Here is a 17,663-nt window from a genome sequence, read left to right as displayed (position 1 = left end):
TAAATTCGGAGACGACTTTCAGCTTTCAGCTGTCAGCTTTGGGCTTTGGCTCTCAAAAGTTGAATGCCCTGCGTTTGCCACAGTCGCCACAGTTGCCACAAGCGGTTAGATTACCACATTGATTACTATTTTCATTTCCATTTTGATACCAAGTCGAAATTTCAATCCGGTTTCCATTTCCAATGGAAATAGAGGGGGGGCCTTGAGCCTGTAATCCAAGTTTGTCTGGCCACTGATTAGGCGTGATCTAGTTGAGCAACTAACGTAGTATAGCACTCTATAGTTAGCCTATAGTAAATGTATTATTGTATTATACTGCTATTCTGGGTTAATCAGACACTTTAGCCCCTATGTATGTATGTATAATAATACTAATTATTATAATAATACTGCCTGATAACGGCACGCTGCTTAGTGGCAAGTCATGCTCACAAGGACGGAATATAGTGACGGAATTCACGTCTAGAAGACAATAGAAGGCGATAACCGTAGTCGTAGGCTTATCAATGGGTTGGTGAGGGAAGGGAGGAGTGCTTTAAGCAAACAAACAACAGCACACAAATACAGTTGTAATTGGCTTTGGGGGTGGGGTTGACATCTCTATGCGCTGAGCGAAGAGTGCAAAAGAAAAACACAAATAGTGCAGCCACAGTGGGCTTAGTTGGCATTGCAAGTGCGCAAAACGAGAAACTAGTAAAGTTGCTCTTACATAAAGAAATGACTCAAACACATTACATATGAAGCGCCTACAAATGAAATTGCATCATTGTGACTGATAAATTACAACTATTACAGATGCGCAAGAGAGAGCAGAGAAGAGCGTCAAAGAGAGCGCAGCGGCAGCAGCATCAGCAGCACAACAACAAGAACGAGCCAAACAACGTGTAGGCCGAAGCGAAAGAGAGAGACAGACGTCAATAACAAGAACACAGCGAACGCCAACGCGATCTTGTTAAAGGCGCGCGCGCAAGTGTGTGTGTGTGTGTGTGTGCATGTGTATTTTGGTGAGCCGGCGAGCCGGCAACGTTTACGCTGCGACGCCAACTGACAGTCGTGCCCCAGCACTTCAAAGCAACAGACGTGTGTGCAGCGAGTAACCTTTTGAAGCCTTTTACTTTACACCAACTTAAAACGCAGCACATAACGTAACGCCACACAACGTAACGTAACGTAACGTAACAGAAGTTTATTAAGAGTAAAGAACCTGTAAAGAGAGTGACAATAAAACAAAGAGAGAGCTTCGAAAATGAATCCAGTTAACAGTGCAGTCCAGATGCTGCGTCTGCGCAGCTTCGCTGCCAACGCTGCCAACGCCGCCACACGCGCCATCTCAACGAATCGACGTCAACGCAACACGGCGACCGTTGAACGCGCCCAGAGCATCAGTGAACGGGACAAGTTCCTGCACTACAATGCCGAAGATGGCTACTACAAGACATCGCCCTTCGATCCCATCAAGGTGCCCAATGTGCCGTTGCATGAATACGTGTGGCGCGACTTCAAAAAGTGGGAGAATGCCACAGCGGCGGTAAGTGAATGTTCTTGAATGAATATAAAGTGAAGTGAATGCAAGTGCGAGTACAGTGAAGACACACGTTACGCCTAGAGGAGTGTCTGCCATAGAGTATATAGAACACTCCCTAAACTTTATACATAGTATAGAAGATAATGATTTCGTTTCGATTTGCAATCAAACGCATACAACAAAGATGCGTGTCGATCGAAGGGACAGACAATCGATTCAATTGGACTTCATTATATCCATTATTCTTGGGCTTATCAAGTGTAGTCGACACACTTCAACTGAATACCCTATAGTAAAACGCATGAAGTGGGTAGCTTAAAGTTTAGGCATGTTTAAATCTGATGACTGTTTATCTCAGAAATTAAAAGAGCAGAACATGTGAAATACTTTTGAGAAATTTTGGAAACATTTGTAAACAAAAATATGACTCGATCTATATTTTTTTTTTAAATCCGTGCTAAACTCACAAATTAAAGTTATTAAAATGTTTGTTGAATGCATATTTCTGTTAGAACGTGTCAAGTAATCTATTCGAAATGTAGTAAATGGATTTACACTGTGTAGATTTAACTGCCTAAATTTGTATATAATTAGTTAAAGCTATAATATGATAGTACGTTCTTTAATAATCTTTGAAGTATAAATTCCTTAAAAAAAAAAATCATAAATTGTAAAGAATAATATTGTGATCATGCTGATAATATTAAAAAGCTTACGAGGTATCGCTTAGTCGTGCATGTGCTTATTTTTTTTTTGTTCAGTTTATTGAACCAGAACCTATGCCAATATATAGAGGTAAGCGAGTGTCTGTGATTGTTTGTCTGACCTTCCTGGTGCTACCGCAATGCCTGTGCGTTCGAGTGTGAGTATGTGTGTAAGTGTGCATGTGTGTATGTGTGAGTGTGAATACAGTCACGCGGAATCGCCTGAGATTCGCAATTGAAAATCGGTTTGCAGGTGTTCTGCTGACAAGCATCAATAAACCAGGCAATGGTATTTTTATATGGGTCATTCGTCGTGTTCATCGGGGGTGTATTGGCCCCTCGAGTGGGGCAAGAGCTGTGGTGGGGTGGGAGGCACTATCGTCTATCGCCTGTCTGATAAGCGCGACGTGAACTGTGAAATGCGAAAAGCAGAATACGAAATACGAAATACTCGTAAAACACTTGCCCTGCGATAAGAGACAACACTTGAGCATACTATTTACTTTATTCCAAGTGTCTGTGTATGTGTGTGTGAGTCGTACTTCCAATCGAAGGGGGGCCTACTGTGCAATTATTATACGCTGTGACAAGTTCAAGTCGCGTCGATTGGCTTGGCATTAAATTGCCTCTAGCCTGCTGATAATACTATAAATGGAAATTCCAATTGGAAATTTATAATTGATGTATACGCTTACGCATCCCAGTGTCGAATCTAATCCCCCACCCACCCCAGTGACCAATTGGAATGCCAGACACACAAGAGTAAGAACGGAGAGAGAGAGAGCGCACTGCGATCTATAAATAGATATGCATGCTGTCTGTCACTTGCACTTGCATAAGGCAAAGCCAAAGCCAAAGCTGAAACGTCGCCCACGCGGACGCCGCGCAACCGTCTCGCTCACTCGAATGTGTGTTTTTGTTGTGCAGTGTTTTTGTGCATTGTTTCCCTCATTTCACTTTTCGCTCAGCGAAATCAAAGTGCAAATGTTGTTGTTCATTGAAATTTATTGCCTTCAAGCGAGTGTGCGCTATCTAATATGCCTCCACAAAACACCATAAATTAAATGCAATTAAATGTGCATTGCATGTAGGAGCAAAGTGCAAGCTGGAACTTTTTGCGCTCCAATTGAATGCCAATTTCCAATAATGTAGTTGCTGACTTCTGTAACTTATTCCAAAGAAATTCCAATTCCATACTTGTTTAAACTCACACACTCATTCCATTTTGTGATAAACAAGCCCAGTGACGTTAATCAGTTAACACTTAACGACACGAATTGTGATTTAGTATTGTGACTCTCTTAGTGTCTCATAATTTATGATTTCTTATGGTTTCGTTTCGCAAAATATATACAAAGCTCCTTTTCTCTTTACACTTTGGTGCTCTTAAGCTCTGCTTACGTCAGTGGAAGCTGTGGTTGTTGTTGTAAACTTTTTGGCAATTTGCCGCTTACGTCAGTTATCAGTTGAAAATTGTTGTTGCTGCTCACACTCACATAATTGAGTTGAAGATTGTAATTGGTTTTTAATTGGTAAATAATAAGTCAAAATACGGATGTATTCAAACACACACCAGTTGTATTTATTATGCTATTTATATATGCTAATTATGATTGTTTTGATTGTTTTGTTTTTGCTTTCTTTAACCAAAATAAAAAGAAACAAAAACAAAAACCGATTGCCGGCAAAATTAGACATGCCAAACACACACACATACATGCAAATGCAAATATACACACATGTATTCGGCATGTTTTCTTCTTGTTTTTGTGGGCCCGTCTACTGCTAAGATGGGGGGGAGCGGAAGAGGGCGGCAGCAGGCAGCCTCTCTCTTCGTGCGCTTGCTTTGCTCTTTTTGTCAACAAGTTTCATACACACACACACAGCGAGAGAGACGCTCACACAGTGACAGTGCAGAGGCCGCTCTCCGTTCCATACGTTTGCAGACTTTGTACTTTGCCCCACTGAACTTTGATCAGTGGCCGCAACGCAACTCAAGTGGAACACACAGAGCGCGCGTCAAATGCACGAAATCATTTCGTTTTTGCTCTTTTTTTTCTTCTTTTTTCTTGTCATTTATTTTCCGTTTGTGTGTGTATAATTTACTTGATTTCTTTAATTTTTGAAAAAAAAAAAAAATGTTGAGTATTTTTATTTGCTTGTTTTGTGTGTTCCGTCCCCCGGGCAGCAATCCGCCCATGTATACGAAAATGTTTGTGTGTCCGTTACGTTTTATTTATAATTCGCAATCTTATATTAATGCCAATTTTGACTGCGCAAAAATAAAACATTTCCCTTGGCCTAACAGTGCCACGGAAAAGTATTGCGATTGACTTGCAAATACGCGATTAACCGCTTTGCTCTCCCAAGCTATCTTTCTGCCCTTCAACTTGACCCTGAACAGGGTTGCATCCGCTTATCCGGTAATCAGTCACAGTTAAGGTTAATGCACTCGACACACTCGCTCATTAGTAACACTTCCAATCGAATGCGATTGTATTGAGTTTCACTATATAGCACACAATGCTGGGGGGGTTTTTCCAATTCACAGATTTTCTAGATATTTATATGAACAGTGTAATTTTATACTCCTAAACTATATATACCATATATATACCATACATGTATGTATATATATAGATGTCTGTGGCTTGACGCCACACATATTTGGATCGTGTTTCGCATTGGATCGTATGACTCCCCCCTGGGAATGATCGCTGAAAAATTGCTACCACTAATTGCCCCGTACCAAAAGGGTCCAAGGTACAGCAAATATATAACGCTACCACTAAACTGTCCAACATCACGTACATTCCATATAATTGCTATTAGCCAGGTGTTTAAATGCTGACCTATTTTTATAATAATCACATAGCTTTAGGGAATCTAAATACATATTGAAATCAAGAGATTATGGTTCATTTAGTTTTACAACAAGTGTGAATATTTGAAAATCGAGAAACCCAATTATAGTATTAAAACTTATTTCTGTATTTTATATATTCCTTTTACGATTTCAAAAGCATTTTAACTAATTTCATATTGAAGAATTTGGATTACTTTACTCTGTATATAGAATATATCATTATCTTCTCAGTATTGATGGTTAGAAAACTTTATTAGTATAATATAATAAAATAATATATTTTTGCAGGTCAAAATACAATACACATATGTTAAAGAAGACTTTTCAAAATATTAAATGAATATAATACAAGTATATATTTTTAGATTTCATATGAATAGGCTAAGAAATATTATAATTTCTTTCCATATCAATACGCTTATATCTTCTATATATCCATATTCTTTTTATAAAATAGTAAATAACAATTTCCCACAATTTATTTCCTGTATCTCTACTTTCTTCAATCTCCAACATTTTTTTCTTACATGCCTTAATATGTTTTCCATTCTGATTTTTTTTCGTTTAATCTTCTATATAGGTGTGCGTAATCACAGATCGTCAATATACTTATGCGCAGTTGCGTGATGCGAGCGCCGCTTTTGCTGTTCGTTTGCAGACCAAGTTTAAGCTGGCCAAACCCGATGTCCTGGCCATATGTTTGCCCAATCTACCGGAGTATCCCATCGCCTGTCTGGGCGCCATTGAGGCTGGCCTCACCGTGACCACAATTAATCCCATCTATACGCCAGGTGAGCTCAGTTCCATAGCGCCACATCATAGCGATATTGTCAGGGCACTGATAAGGCGGCGCAACAATAAACAATTAACGTAAATCTCGAATAATTAACTCTTATCAGGCTCTGTAAACTTTATGACCCCCAATCTCAGAACACCAGGCGCTAGCCACATTTCCAGTCCCAGTTCCAGGCCCATACCCAGCCCCAGTTCCACTCCCATTTCCAGTTTCAGTTCCAGTTCCAGCCAGAGTCGAAAGATCACCATTGCAGATAGACCCTTATTTTTTTCGAGTGGGTCCAGAGCAAAGTTTGAACTCCGACAAAAACATGCAAGCTTTAGACATGATAATGCCGTTTTAAAGTGATACTTTTTTATGGTCATGATAAGCACATACTTTGACTGCAGTCTAAGATCTGGTGGGGGCAGGAAGTATGGGACTGATAGATACTCAGCATCGCAAGCTTAACTATTTCAATTCTCAGAAGCAAAAGATAATAGGTGTATTAAAAGAGATTATTCTTAATGTATAACCTACATTTTGGAGATGCACTATGATAATTCTGCATTAACTAAGAGATTATTAAAAGAAATTATTCTTAATGTATAGTTTACATTTTGTATAGACTTTATTTGAAATAGTTATCTTACGCTCTTCTTTATATACTATGATAATTGTGCATTAACTAGGAGATTATTTATAGAAATTATTCTTAATATACAACCTATTCTATTTCGTATAGACTTTATTTATAATGGAGTTCGTAATCTCTTTCTTATATACTACGATAAAACAGCATTCACTGGAAGATCAACATCTTAAGATCAAAGCTTATAGATTTTAATTCTAAACAAAATGAAATCAGAATTATAGTAAAAGATTAATGGATAGTCAGTAAGTGGTATAACAATTATTATTATTAGATATATTATGAGAATATACCATATCCATTATATATTAGTACCTACTGAGTAAGGTACTAATAGATGGATTTGAAAAGATATATGTATATACATTCTAGATGAATACATCCGATACCATACTTATCTCTATGCAATACCTATTGTGTATAGATAACTCACGTTTGATATACGCTTTATAATAAAGATAGCAGAAAACGTTTAAGATAAATATTTTTGTATGACCTTATCTACATACAACACTTATTGTGTAAGTTTTAACAAGTTAGCGCTGATTCATCCATATCGAAAAGTCAACAATATCGTAACAGCTTATCTACTTAAGATATACTGAAACTATAGTCTCGTATGTTAAATATACTAACTGATAAATCGTATTGTTTTGATTAACTAATGATTATTGTTTGAGTATCAAAATATAACTCGAACAATAATAATAATATATTTGATCATAAAAATACAAAATAGAATTCTGCAAATCATGATGAATTTGCATAGTTTGACGTTAAAGAATGGTAAAATTGTGAAGTGAATTACTTTATTGTTTTAAAATAAACAAAACAATCAATATTTATGGTATTTGGTATCGAGGTGTCAACCAAAAGAAAACTTAAAGAATATATTCGTAATATAGATCGTTGTAAGGTATTCAGATGGATGTTTATCATTCTATACAGATATGTAGTATATTGTAGATCACCCATAGTATTTTATGCTAGAAATTCTAGGAACGAATATACAAGATTTAAATAAAATAATATACGTTCACCTTCAATAAAAAGAGAGAATATAGATTGTACTATTTATAGCTAAGCACATAAGATTAACACGTTATTGCTGCTCGACTATAAGATACCCTGCACTAATCAACAAATCAACAATATGTATGCGATATGTTCTAACAGATATTTTATGTTTATCCTTGCAGACGAGATTGCACGCCAGCTGACGTTCAGCAATGCCAAGTTCCTTGTGGGCAGCGCCCAGGGCTACGGCACCTTGAGGGAGGCGTGCAAGCTGGCGGGCAAACAGTTGCCCATTGCCGTGGTGCGCTGCACGGCGGACGAATCGCTGCCGGAGGGCGCCATCGATTTCTTCGAGGTGATGAGCACGGAGAATGTGCGCTACGATGAGCTGCGTGCTCCCAAGGATGCCAGTGCCGACGATATAGTCTTTCTGCCCTTCTCATCGGGCACCACGGGCATGCCCAAGGGCGTTGTGCTCTCGCATAACAACATCAGCAGCAACTGCGAACAGATCCAGGAGGCGTTGCGCATCGATTCCACCGACTTCCAGGACACGCTGCCAGCGGTGTTGCCCTTCTTTCACATCTACGGCCTCACTGTCGTCATGCTCTCCAAGCTCGGCGAGGGCGCCCGTCTGGCCACGATGCCCGCCTTCAAGCCCGACGACTTCATCAAGGCCCTGGACACCTACAAGGGCAGTGTGTTGAATTTCGTGCCTCCAATTGGTAAGTAGAGATCGTAGTAAATATCTCTATGTGCAACTGATTGACCTTTGTTGATTTGCTCTTCTTGCAGCTCTCTTCATGATCAACAGTCCCAAGCTGTCGCAGGAAGTTGCCAGCAATCTGCGCGTTGTCATGTCCGGAGCAGCCCCCATTGGACAGCACGATGTCGAGCGTTTCCTCAAGAAGTGAGTCAATCTCTGCAGGGTTTTCTATCGTTGTCTGTCTGTCTGGTTTTTCATGCAAGTCTCTGAGGTATAGACTCTATACTCTAATAAATGATTCATTTGTCGTTTTGGATGCATTAAGCAGAAGTCTAGTATAGAGATAATTTTGGATAGGTGCAGTCAAGTGTGCTTGACTTTGAGATACTCGTTACCCATTAATAGGAGCATAACAGTGCAAAGACAGTATTATCGTAAAATTATACCAAAATAAACAAAAATTAAAAATACCATATACTACATTTGGTATATCGATATACTACTATATCAAAAATATACCATAGAGAACAAAGTATTTGAGATTTCAGACGGAACATAAATTTTTAAATCAAAACAAACATACTGCAAAAATTTGTAGATGAATAATATTAGCAAATTACTCTTCTTGACATTACATTGAATGATTAAGATAGAGAACTTTCCAGAGTCATCGTGAATTAAGATTTTAATTAGAGAACCAGATTGCTCAATCTTTATAAGCTGATTAATGTTTGAAATCTAGTTTCAATCATTTTTTGAGGTTACAAAATTTGTCTCAATTGCATTTTTTGTCAATCTAATATACTATATATTGCACTATATGGTATATTTTTAATGTAGTGTGTAGTATATCGTTATACAAAATATAATATTTAGTGTATTTCATTGTTTTGGTATATAAATAAATACTATTGGTATATTTCAAATGTAGTAGTATTTCGATATACCAAATTTGGTATTTGGTATTTTTAGTTATTGTTTTGGTATATTTATTTAGCCCATTTATTGCTCTTAGAATGTTTAGTATATAATATTTAGTATATTTCATTGTTTTGGTATATAAATAAATACTATTGGTATATTTCAAATGTAGTAGTATTTCGATATACCAAATTTGGTATTTGGTATTTTTAGTTATTGTTTTTGGTATATTTATTTAGCCCATTTATTGCTCTTAGAATGTTTAGTATATAATATTTAGTATATTTCATTGTTTTGGTATATAAATAAATACTATTGGTATATTTCAAATGTAGTAGTATTTCGATATACCAAATTTAGTATTTGGTAGTTTTAGTTATTGTTTTTGGTATATTTATTTAGCCCATTTATCGCTCTTAGAATGTTTAGTATATAATATTTAGTATATTTCATTGTTTTGGTTTATAAATAAATACTATTGGTATATTTCAAATGTAGTAGTATTTCGTTATAGCAAATATATCATTTGGTATTTTTATTTATTGTTTTTGGTATATTTATTTAGCCCATTTATTGCTCTTAGAATGTTTTGCTTATATTTAAAATGAGTAACGAGTATATCACAGTCGAGAACCCTCAACGCTAACTTTTCTCTTAATTATGCATATTTTTAATGCATAATTTGTCTTTTCGTATATGTAGGTCGCACGGATCAGATTACCTTATCATATTTTACTAGGAACTACTGTATAATTAAAAGCAATTCAGCAAATCAATTGAAACTAAATCAACTTTGCCCACTCAACGCTTCTTGCAGGTTCCCCAAGACGCGCTTCATGCAGGGTTACGGCATGACGGAGGCCTCGCCGGTGATTCTGATGACGCCGGAGGGCAACACACGCTACGCCTCGTGTGGCATTGCGCCGGGCAGCACCGAGTGTAAGATCGTGCCCCTCGATGGCAGCGATTCGAAGGGCGTGGGACCGCGGACAACGGGTGAACTGTGTGTGCGTGGACCGCAGGTGATGTCCGGCTATCTGAACAACGATGAGGCCAACGAGGTGACCTTCTATCCTGGACATTGGTTGCGCACCGGTGACGTGGCATTCTACGATGAGGACGGATATTTCTACATCACGGATCGCATGAAGGAGCTGATCAAGGTGAAGGGATTCCAGGTGCCGCCAGCCGAACTGGAAGCCGTGCTGCGCGATCATCCCAAAATCCTTGAGGCCGCCGTCTTTGGCATTCCGCATGAACTGAACGGCGAGGCGCCGCGTGCTCTGGTTGTACTGCGTGAGAATGAGAAGGCAACCGCCGAGGAGATTGCCGCCTATGTGGCGGAGCGTGTGGCGCACTACAAGAAGCTCGAGGGGGGCGTCATCTTTGTCGATGAGGTGCCCAAGAATCCCACCGGCAAAATACTGCGCAAGGATCTCAAAGCAAAGTTCTCGGACTGAGCCCATCTAAGCAATCCCAACGTATCTTTTATAGTACTCTAAAGCAGGCACTTTTTTTGTTATATTTGTAAAGATACTTTTTTTTTGTCGTTAGAGATATAGTGAAGGAGCAAACGAATGTTTTGGCTCTCTGCACATTGCATTTAGACGAGTAGCCCCAAGGGGGCCACAATAATAGTTAGTAGCAAGTAGCGAGTAATAACTAGCGAGTAGCGAGTAACGTGTAACGAGTGACGAGTAGCGTAATGCAAGTGTCGCGTGTAATGGAAATCTTTAGTCCCAGGCGTAATCAAACGCTGGATTGGTCCATAGTTTGTAAGTTGTCGTAGGGCTAATTAAGCAACCTAAGTGTGTACCTATTGCATTCAGAATAGATTCTCGATTGCACCATATCTGGACCTGCATAAACACCTTTGAGATACACGTGTCCAAGGACCGGACCTAAGCATAAGTTCAAAAACGATCAATATACTGTTAATCTATGTAATACGAAGGCGGGATGATAAATGATCGAAATCGAAATCTATTTTATCCTAAATGATATCCTTATGGAGCCCTTTTTTGGTGCTATTTGCCAATTTCAACCATTTTTATAATAATTGATAAAGAATAAATTTCTTATCCAATCCGATCATTTATCAGCCTGTCCTCGTATATCTATTTTTTTTTTTTGTTATTAGTAAGTTAGTTTTTTAGGATACGAATAAAACGATATTGATTATTGATACAAACGCAAATATTTAATCGTACTATATAAATACATATCCATATATAACCATATGGGATTTTCTAATAAAAACTGATTGACCAAGCACACAAATGTTTAATTATTTCACCCACAATTTCGAATTCCCAGTAAAACTCGCACTTTGTGTCGTTTCTTTTCTTTAAATTTATTTATTTACGACAAAATACACAAAAATGTTAGATTCGATTTATTTATTGATTTAGTTTTAGGTTTTTTTTTTTTTCTTGCACTTTAAATCATCCCGCACGCTGCATATATAAATTTAAGTTACTCGCACTTAAAATACAATAGAAAAAAAAATATATTCTCATATACAATATATTTTTCTTTGATTTCAATATTCTTTATAATAAGTATTTCAAGTATTTTGTTAAATATTTTTGTATTGTAATTCTGTTCAATGATTTCCTTTGTTTTATGCTTGTGTGTGTGTAAATGCGCGTAGATTTACTCTACGAATCTTTCTCTTCTTCTTCTTCGCTCTGTTCTACGTAGTTCTTCTTCTTAACATTCGTTCTTTGCATTTCTTAAACAAATTGGGGTTCGTTACAAGGCTGCAAAACCGTATTAATGTCGATCTATAAATAGACTAAACTATTGGAATATTTTGACGAAGGAGAAAGGAAATTCAATTTCAAATTTCAAATGTTAATCGCTAATTTGGAATCTATTATTAATGGCTGCGAATAGAAATATCCCACATTGAGTTCTTGAATTGAGAACTAATTGGACATTGAACAAATAAACGATTTCATTTTAAAAAAAAATATATATTAAATTTCCGACCTAATGAGTTCTTAAACGAAGAGTTCATTAGATTCAATTCTAAGGTGGAAAAAAAATATGGTTTCATTTCATAGAAAAGAAAATCACAAGCTCAATTCGATTGAGTGTTTGAAGAGGAAGAGAATCAATCGTGTTGAAAGTCTTTAAATAGCTGTCGACAGAGAATTCTTCTGTAAAATTGTCAACTGTTTTGCAGCCTTTGATTAATTATTCTAGCAAATGAAGTAAGAAAACAAAACAAAAAGAAAAACAAGTTCAATGGATGAAGAAAAACAAAAAACATTCGAAATGCTGAGAAGAAAACTTTAATATTTCTTAATTATTCGTATTTATATATTTTTGTGATATTTTGCGGCAAATATCACGCGTTTAAAGTGGGTACAAAGACAATGTAGATTCACAAAAATTGTTTTAACTAAATTTAAGTTGTTTTTTTTTTTTTATATATATATTTTTTTGTATGTTTTGTTAAGGTTTTGGTAATTTCAAGTGTTTTCTTTGCTAAGAACTAAAAAACAAAATGTGAAATGCAGATGGAACAGAAAACACGGGGGCTAAACAAAATTTAAACATAAATAGTGTTGTAAAACGTACAAAAATTGTTAATGATATTCATAATATTATAATAGAAAAAAATATTGAATTGAACGCGTATCGTTTGAGTGTGTGTGTGTGTGTATGAGAGTGTGTGTGGAAGAGCGGCCTCATTGAAAAAGTAGTGTTGGAAAGTGCATCAACTGAATGTGTGAGTGTGTGTAAGTGTGTGTGCGTGTGTGTGTATTAGGGTGCCCATCATTTGGCACGTTGACGTCGTTGTTGATGTTGATGTTGTTGCTGTTGCTGTTGTTGTTGAGGCAGTTGTTGTAGTTTGAACTGAATAGAGACGGTCGAAAAGAGTGTTGGCCGATCCTGCCGATCCTGCCGATCCGACTGCCGATCCGAATGCTTGAATCAAAACTATTTGATGATCGTTGTGCGTTGCTGTATTAGATGTTTCCGTTTCTTGTTGTTATGCTTATGAACTAAATGACAGCGATTACAAGATTGACAAATGACATGTAAATATATATAGTATATAGTTATTATCAATACCAACAAACTACGCACAATGAGTTCTACGTTTTTTTTTGCTTTTTATAGCTGTTGTTCTTTTTGTTTTTTTGTTGTTTTTGGTATTTCTTATTAATCGAGAAAAGGCCACAAAATGCGTTTTGCGAATGCGTGCGAAATGCAAAAGTTTCGATTGTTTGTTTATATTGCTGATCCTTATACAGATCTGCGTATTAACACACACACATACACGCACAGACACACATAGACACACTGACACGTAATATCGGAGTACATTTTGCTATAACTGTTATTCTCTCATTTTATGTTTTACTTTTTCTTTTTCATTTAGTTTTACTGTAGTTGTGTGTTCTTTTATATAGATTATCTTTAGACTCTTCCTTTTGTGTAACCATCACAAGTGGTTTTCTCTTTCGCTCTCTCTCTCTCTTTCTCACTCACTCGCTCGCGCGCTCTACGCCTAACGCTCTATCGCTCTATCTCTATTTCTATCTCTTTTGATGTCGTTCTGTCGTTTCATTTCGCTTCATCCATTTTGCAATTCCTTTTCTTGGGGGGTTACGTCGTCATTGCCATTTGTTGCACATCCCATTCAAGCAGATTTCACGCCTTGGCTCCGGGTATCTTCGACAGCACCTTGGACAGATCCACTCCGGTCAAGGCATTGATCGAGGGCGGCAGTTGGGCCACCAGACGAGTGACATCGTTGGTCACATTATCGTTGCCACCGATCAGCACAATCTCATCCGTCTTGGCCAACGGTGCGGCCACCTCAGCAGCAATCTGCAATAAAAGATAAAGACCATTGATCAGTATCAAGCTTTTGATCAACTCTCTCACTCACTCACCTTGGGCAGCGACTCGAGCACAATGTTCATAATGGCCGCATCGCCGTACTGTTTGTACACATTCGCCTTCATCCTCATGCGTTCTGCCTCCGCTTTGCCCACCAGCTCGATGGCATGAGCCTCGGCTGAACCCAGCTTGCGAATGCGCTCGGCTTCAGCGCGTGCTCCCTCGATGGTCTGGCATCTGCACGTAAGAGAAGGAGTTCCATTAAAATCATGTACAAGTTCAATAAAGAAGTCTTGGCAAAACATAACTCATACGACATGTTGTTCAATATGTACTTCACTCTTTCTAAAAAGCTACCTAAATTGCTTATTCTTTTCAATTAAACAGACATTTTATCATATGACATGTGGAGAGAACAAAGATGTCGGTCTTTTAATTATTTAATTTACAATAATTCAAATACCGCCTGAACTTAAATGCAGGCATTCATATTGCTAATACGAATAACTAATTCTTATTCAACATAAAATGCTACCAAACTGATAATATTTGGTGGTGAAATACCTTCAGGAAAAGGAGGCTTCAAATTATTTATGCAATCAGTTCAATATAGAAAACATAACATAACGCATACAACGTGTTGTTCGAGCAGTAATTTCTAAAATGTTTAGACTTAACATACTTTCTTCCCCAATTAAATAGATATTAAAATGCCGCCTATTCTCATATGCTGATATTTGGAAGCAAATCGAGTATGCATTCATATTACTCATACGACCTGTTGTTCAACCACTAATTATTAATCAAATGAAAATGCTTCTTATGATTTGGTAGTGTGGTAAGGAGAAGATTTCAAACTAAGTACGCATTTACATAGTTCAATATAGAAAACATAACTCATACGACGTGTGGTCAAATGAACTACTACAAAGTTTCTAAGTAAAATTCTTATATCTTCTTATATCACACTGCTTATATTTCAAGTGAACATGCTAATTATGATCAATAAAATTAAGTATGCATTTAAATTGCTGTCTTTTATAGGAAGCAAAGCTCATACGACCCGTTGCTCAAGCATTAATTCTAATTCTTATTAACCAAACTGAATTTAGTTGGTATAATATATATAATATTTCAAGGATGCATGGAGAAGATTTCAAATGAAGTATGCATTAACATTGCAAATGTTATTTGAAACATTGCTCATACGACGTGTTGTTCAAATTGCTATGATAATCACTTTAATCAAAATAATCATTTTTAATGGCTTGGCATCTTCAGGGAAAAAGCAGAATGTTTCAAATGATTCAGTTCAGTTCAATATAGAAAACATAACATAACTCATACGTCGTGTTGTTCACGATGTTATGTTGCCTATAAATCAACCCATTTTATATGGTAGTCTATCATCTTTACGAAAATTGGAAGTAGGTTTTAAATAAAGTACGCATTCATATTGCAGTTTAATATAGAAAACATAACTCATACGACGTGTTGTCAAATTAATTACTACAAACTTTCTAATTGAAATGTCGCCTCTAATCGTAAGGTCCTTAAATCATACTGATGATATTTGGTGACAAACTGTAATATGAGGTCATATATAAACAATAGCGCATACGACGTGTTGTTCATGCACTACTATTTATTCAAAATGATGTGCTACATCCAAACTGAGAATATTATTAGGCCTAAAATTACGTATGCATTCTATTTGAAACATTGCTCATACGACGAGTTGTTCAAATTACTACCTATAATCAAATTGATCATTTTTAGTGGCCTGGCATCTTCAGGGATGAAAGTAGTACGCTTCGAACAAAGTATGCATTCATATAAACATCACTCATACGACGTGTCGTCATGTAAGCTATTCACATCTGTTTCTAATTGATATCTAAGCAGATATAAGTTTCAAATACAGTTCGTAATCATATGAAAGTTCTATGTTCATACATATAGCGCATACAACGTGTTGTTCAATCAATACTTTACTAATTCAAACACAAACGAAATAGATTTCAAGTAAACATTGATTTCGTTTTTTATATGTACACACTCCTCCGTATGGATTACATAAACCTAAGCTGGTGTAGAATATAATTTTGCATGCATGTGAAATGTGAAACAAATGGTGTAGAATTTAATTGAGTAATCATTTCATTTGCTAAATTGCATCATTGATACAATTACTTGGCAAGCGGAGCACAAAGCAAAGTGAAGGTCGTAAACGAGGAAATGTCATTGCAATCTACGATATCGTAAATATCTGTATGCCAGTCACATTGTAACTATGAACAACGCTGCGTATGCGTAATCAATTGCACCGAAAATAACAGCAACAACAACAGCAACTTACTGCTTGCCCTGGGCAATGGTCTGCACACGATAAGCCTCAGCCTCGGCGGGCAGCTTGACAGTGCCGATAAGCTCGCGATCCTTGCGCTGAACTTCCTGAGACTCGATTTCGATCTGCTTGCGACGCTCGACGACATCGATTTGGATCTCCTCGTTACGGATCTTCTGGCGAATCTTGGCCGCCTGCAGTTCGTAGGCCAACTGTGACTCAGCCTTGGCCGTGTTGATCTCCTGATCGAAATTGGCCTTCTGCAGTTTGTACATGCGCGTGTTGTCCTCGATTTTCGTGTCCGTCGAGTATTTCACATCCATGGCGCTCTTCTCGCACTCGGCCTCCCGAATGCCGGCGTCACGATTCGCCTCGGCGACACCGGCATCAGCATCGCGCTTCACCACCGCCGTCTGCGCCTTGCCCAGCGAGGCCAAGTACTGCACATCATCGTAGACATCCTTGATGGTGAACGAGAGGATCTCGATGCCCATGCGTCCGACATCAGGTGCGGCCACCTCGCGGACCAATGCAGCGAACTGGTCGCGATCTTTGTACACCTCTTCGACTGTAAGCGTTCCTGTAAATCAAAGGACAAAGAATACAAATTAGGATGGAATGTAAACAGTCGATGATGATTCCTTTTAATCAAAAGAAAGGGAATTTTGAGTTAGGGAATGTAACTTAATAATCGATTAAGCAGTCGATGATGAGGGGTGGTGAGGGGGAGGGAAACACTCGCTTACCGTCGCACCACCAGCCAGGTGACGCCCACAATCATCGCCACCTTGAAGGTGCCAATCCACACCACAGACATGACCAGCTACCGTTTTGTTTTTTGTTCGCCTCTTGAGTTCGCACTTGCACTTGGCCTGGCCTGCTTAAGCCCCCCCTGCTTATGGGCCCAGTTAGCGCTGTCGACTGACAAGAGCGCGCGTCGCGTTCTTGCTTATTTATCGTATCTAGCCTATCTTCGTGTCGTTTCCCCCTCGCCTTCCTTTCTTCGTCTTCTATTTCAATTAAAACATTCGTATTAGTCTTGACGTCATTGGCGCAGTCTTATCGAACTGTCTCAGTTTCAGTCTCTAGTTGCTTGCCGCTGCGGTCAAATGAATTGAGTAAAAGCTCGCAAGCTCGCTGTGCTTTCATTAAAGCTCTGACAGCTTTTAGTGCTCCTCAGCAGATTGATCGATAAGTTGAGTGCTTTTGGGCAGAGAAGTTTAACTAGAGAAGTGATTTACAATTGACTATTAAGGGGAAGCTTTGTGCAGAGAATTTCAGTTAGAGAAG

General features: G+C 37.8%; 2 protein-coding genes across 5 annotated transcripts in view; one reads left to right on the top strand and one right to left on the bottom strand.

The window, feature by feature from the left end:
• The first annotated feature begins 1,032 nt into the window (after positions 1 to 1,032).
• Positions 1,033 to 11,361, top strand: LOC133847819 (uncharacterized). Its single transcript, XM_062283065.1, has 5 exons — positions 1,033 to 1,528; positions 5,676 to 5,886; positions 7,722 to 8,264; positions 8,335 to 8,449; positions 9,984 to 11,361. The coding sequence occupies exons 1-5, from the start codon at positions 1,247 to 1,249 to the stop codon at positions 10,624 to 10,626; spliced, it is 1,794 nt and encodes a 597-aa protein (XP_062139049.1). The 5' UTR covers positions 1,033 to 1,246; the 3' UTR covers positions 10,627 to 11,361.
• Positions 11,362 to 12,135: 774 nt separating this feature from the next.
• Positions 12,136 to 17,663, bottom strand: part of LOC133847820 (flotillin-2) — a 122,514-nt gene continuing 116,986 nt past the window's right edge. For 3 of the 4 annotated variants that reach the window (XM_062283066.1, XM_062283067.1, XM_062283068.1), the window contains 3 exons: positions 16,386 to 16,953; positions 14,080 to 14,263; positions 12,136 to 14,014 (listed from right to left, as the gene is read on the bottom strand). In XM_062283066.1, the coding sequence (XP_062139050.1) occupies positions 13,835 to 14,014; positions 14,080 to 14,263; positions 16,386 to 16,953 (932 nt within the window). In that variant the 3' untranslated portion in view covers positions 12,136 to 13,834. Of the gene's footprint in view, positions 14,015 to 14,079; positions 14,264 to 16,385; positions 16,954 to 17,119; positions 17,399 to 17,663 lie in introns of those variants that run through there. The other variant, XM_062283069.1, reaches the window with a different exon arrangement.

The sequence above is a fragment of the Drosophila sulfurigaster genome, chromosome X (genome assembly GCF_023558435.1).
Source record: "Drosophila sulfurigaster albostrigata strain 15112-1811.04 chromosome X, ASM2355843v2, whole genome shotgun sequence".
NCBI classification, from domain to species: domain Eukaryota; kingdom Metazoa; phylum Arthropoda; class Insecta; order Diptera; family Drosophilidae; genus Drosophila; species Drosophila sulfurigaster.
Note: the sequence above shows the minus strand (reverse complement) of the source record. Positions and strands in the feature narration are given on the sequence as shown.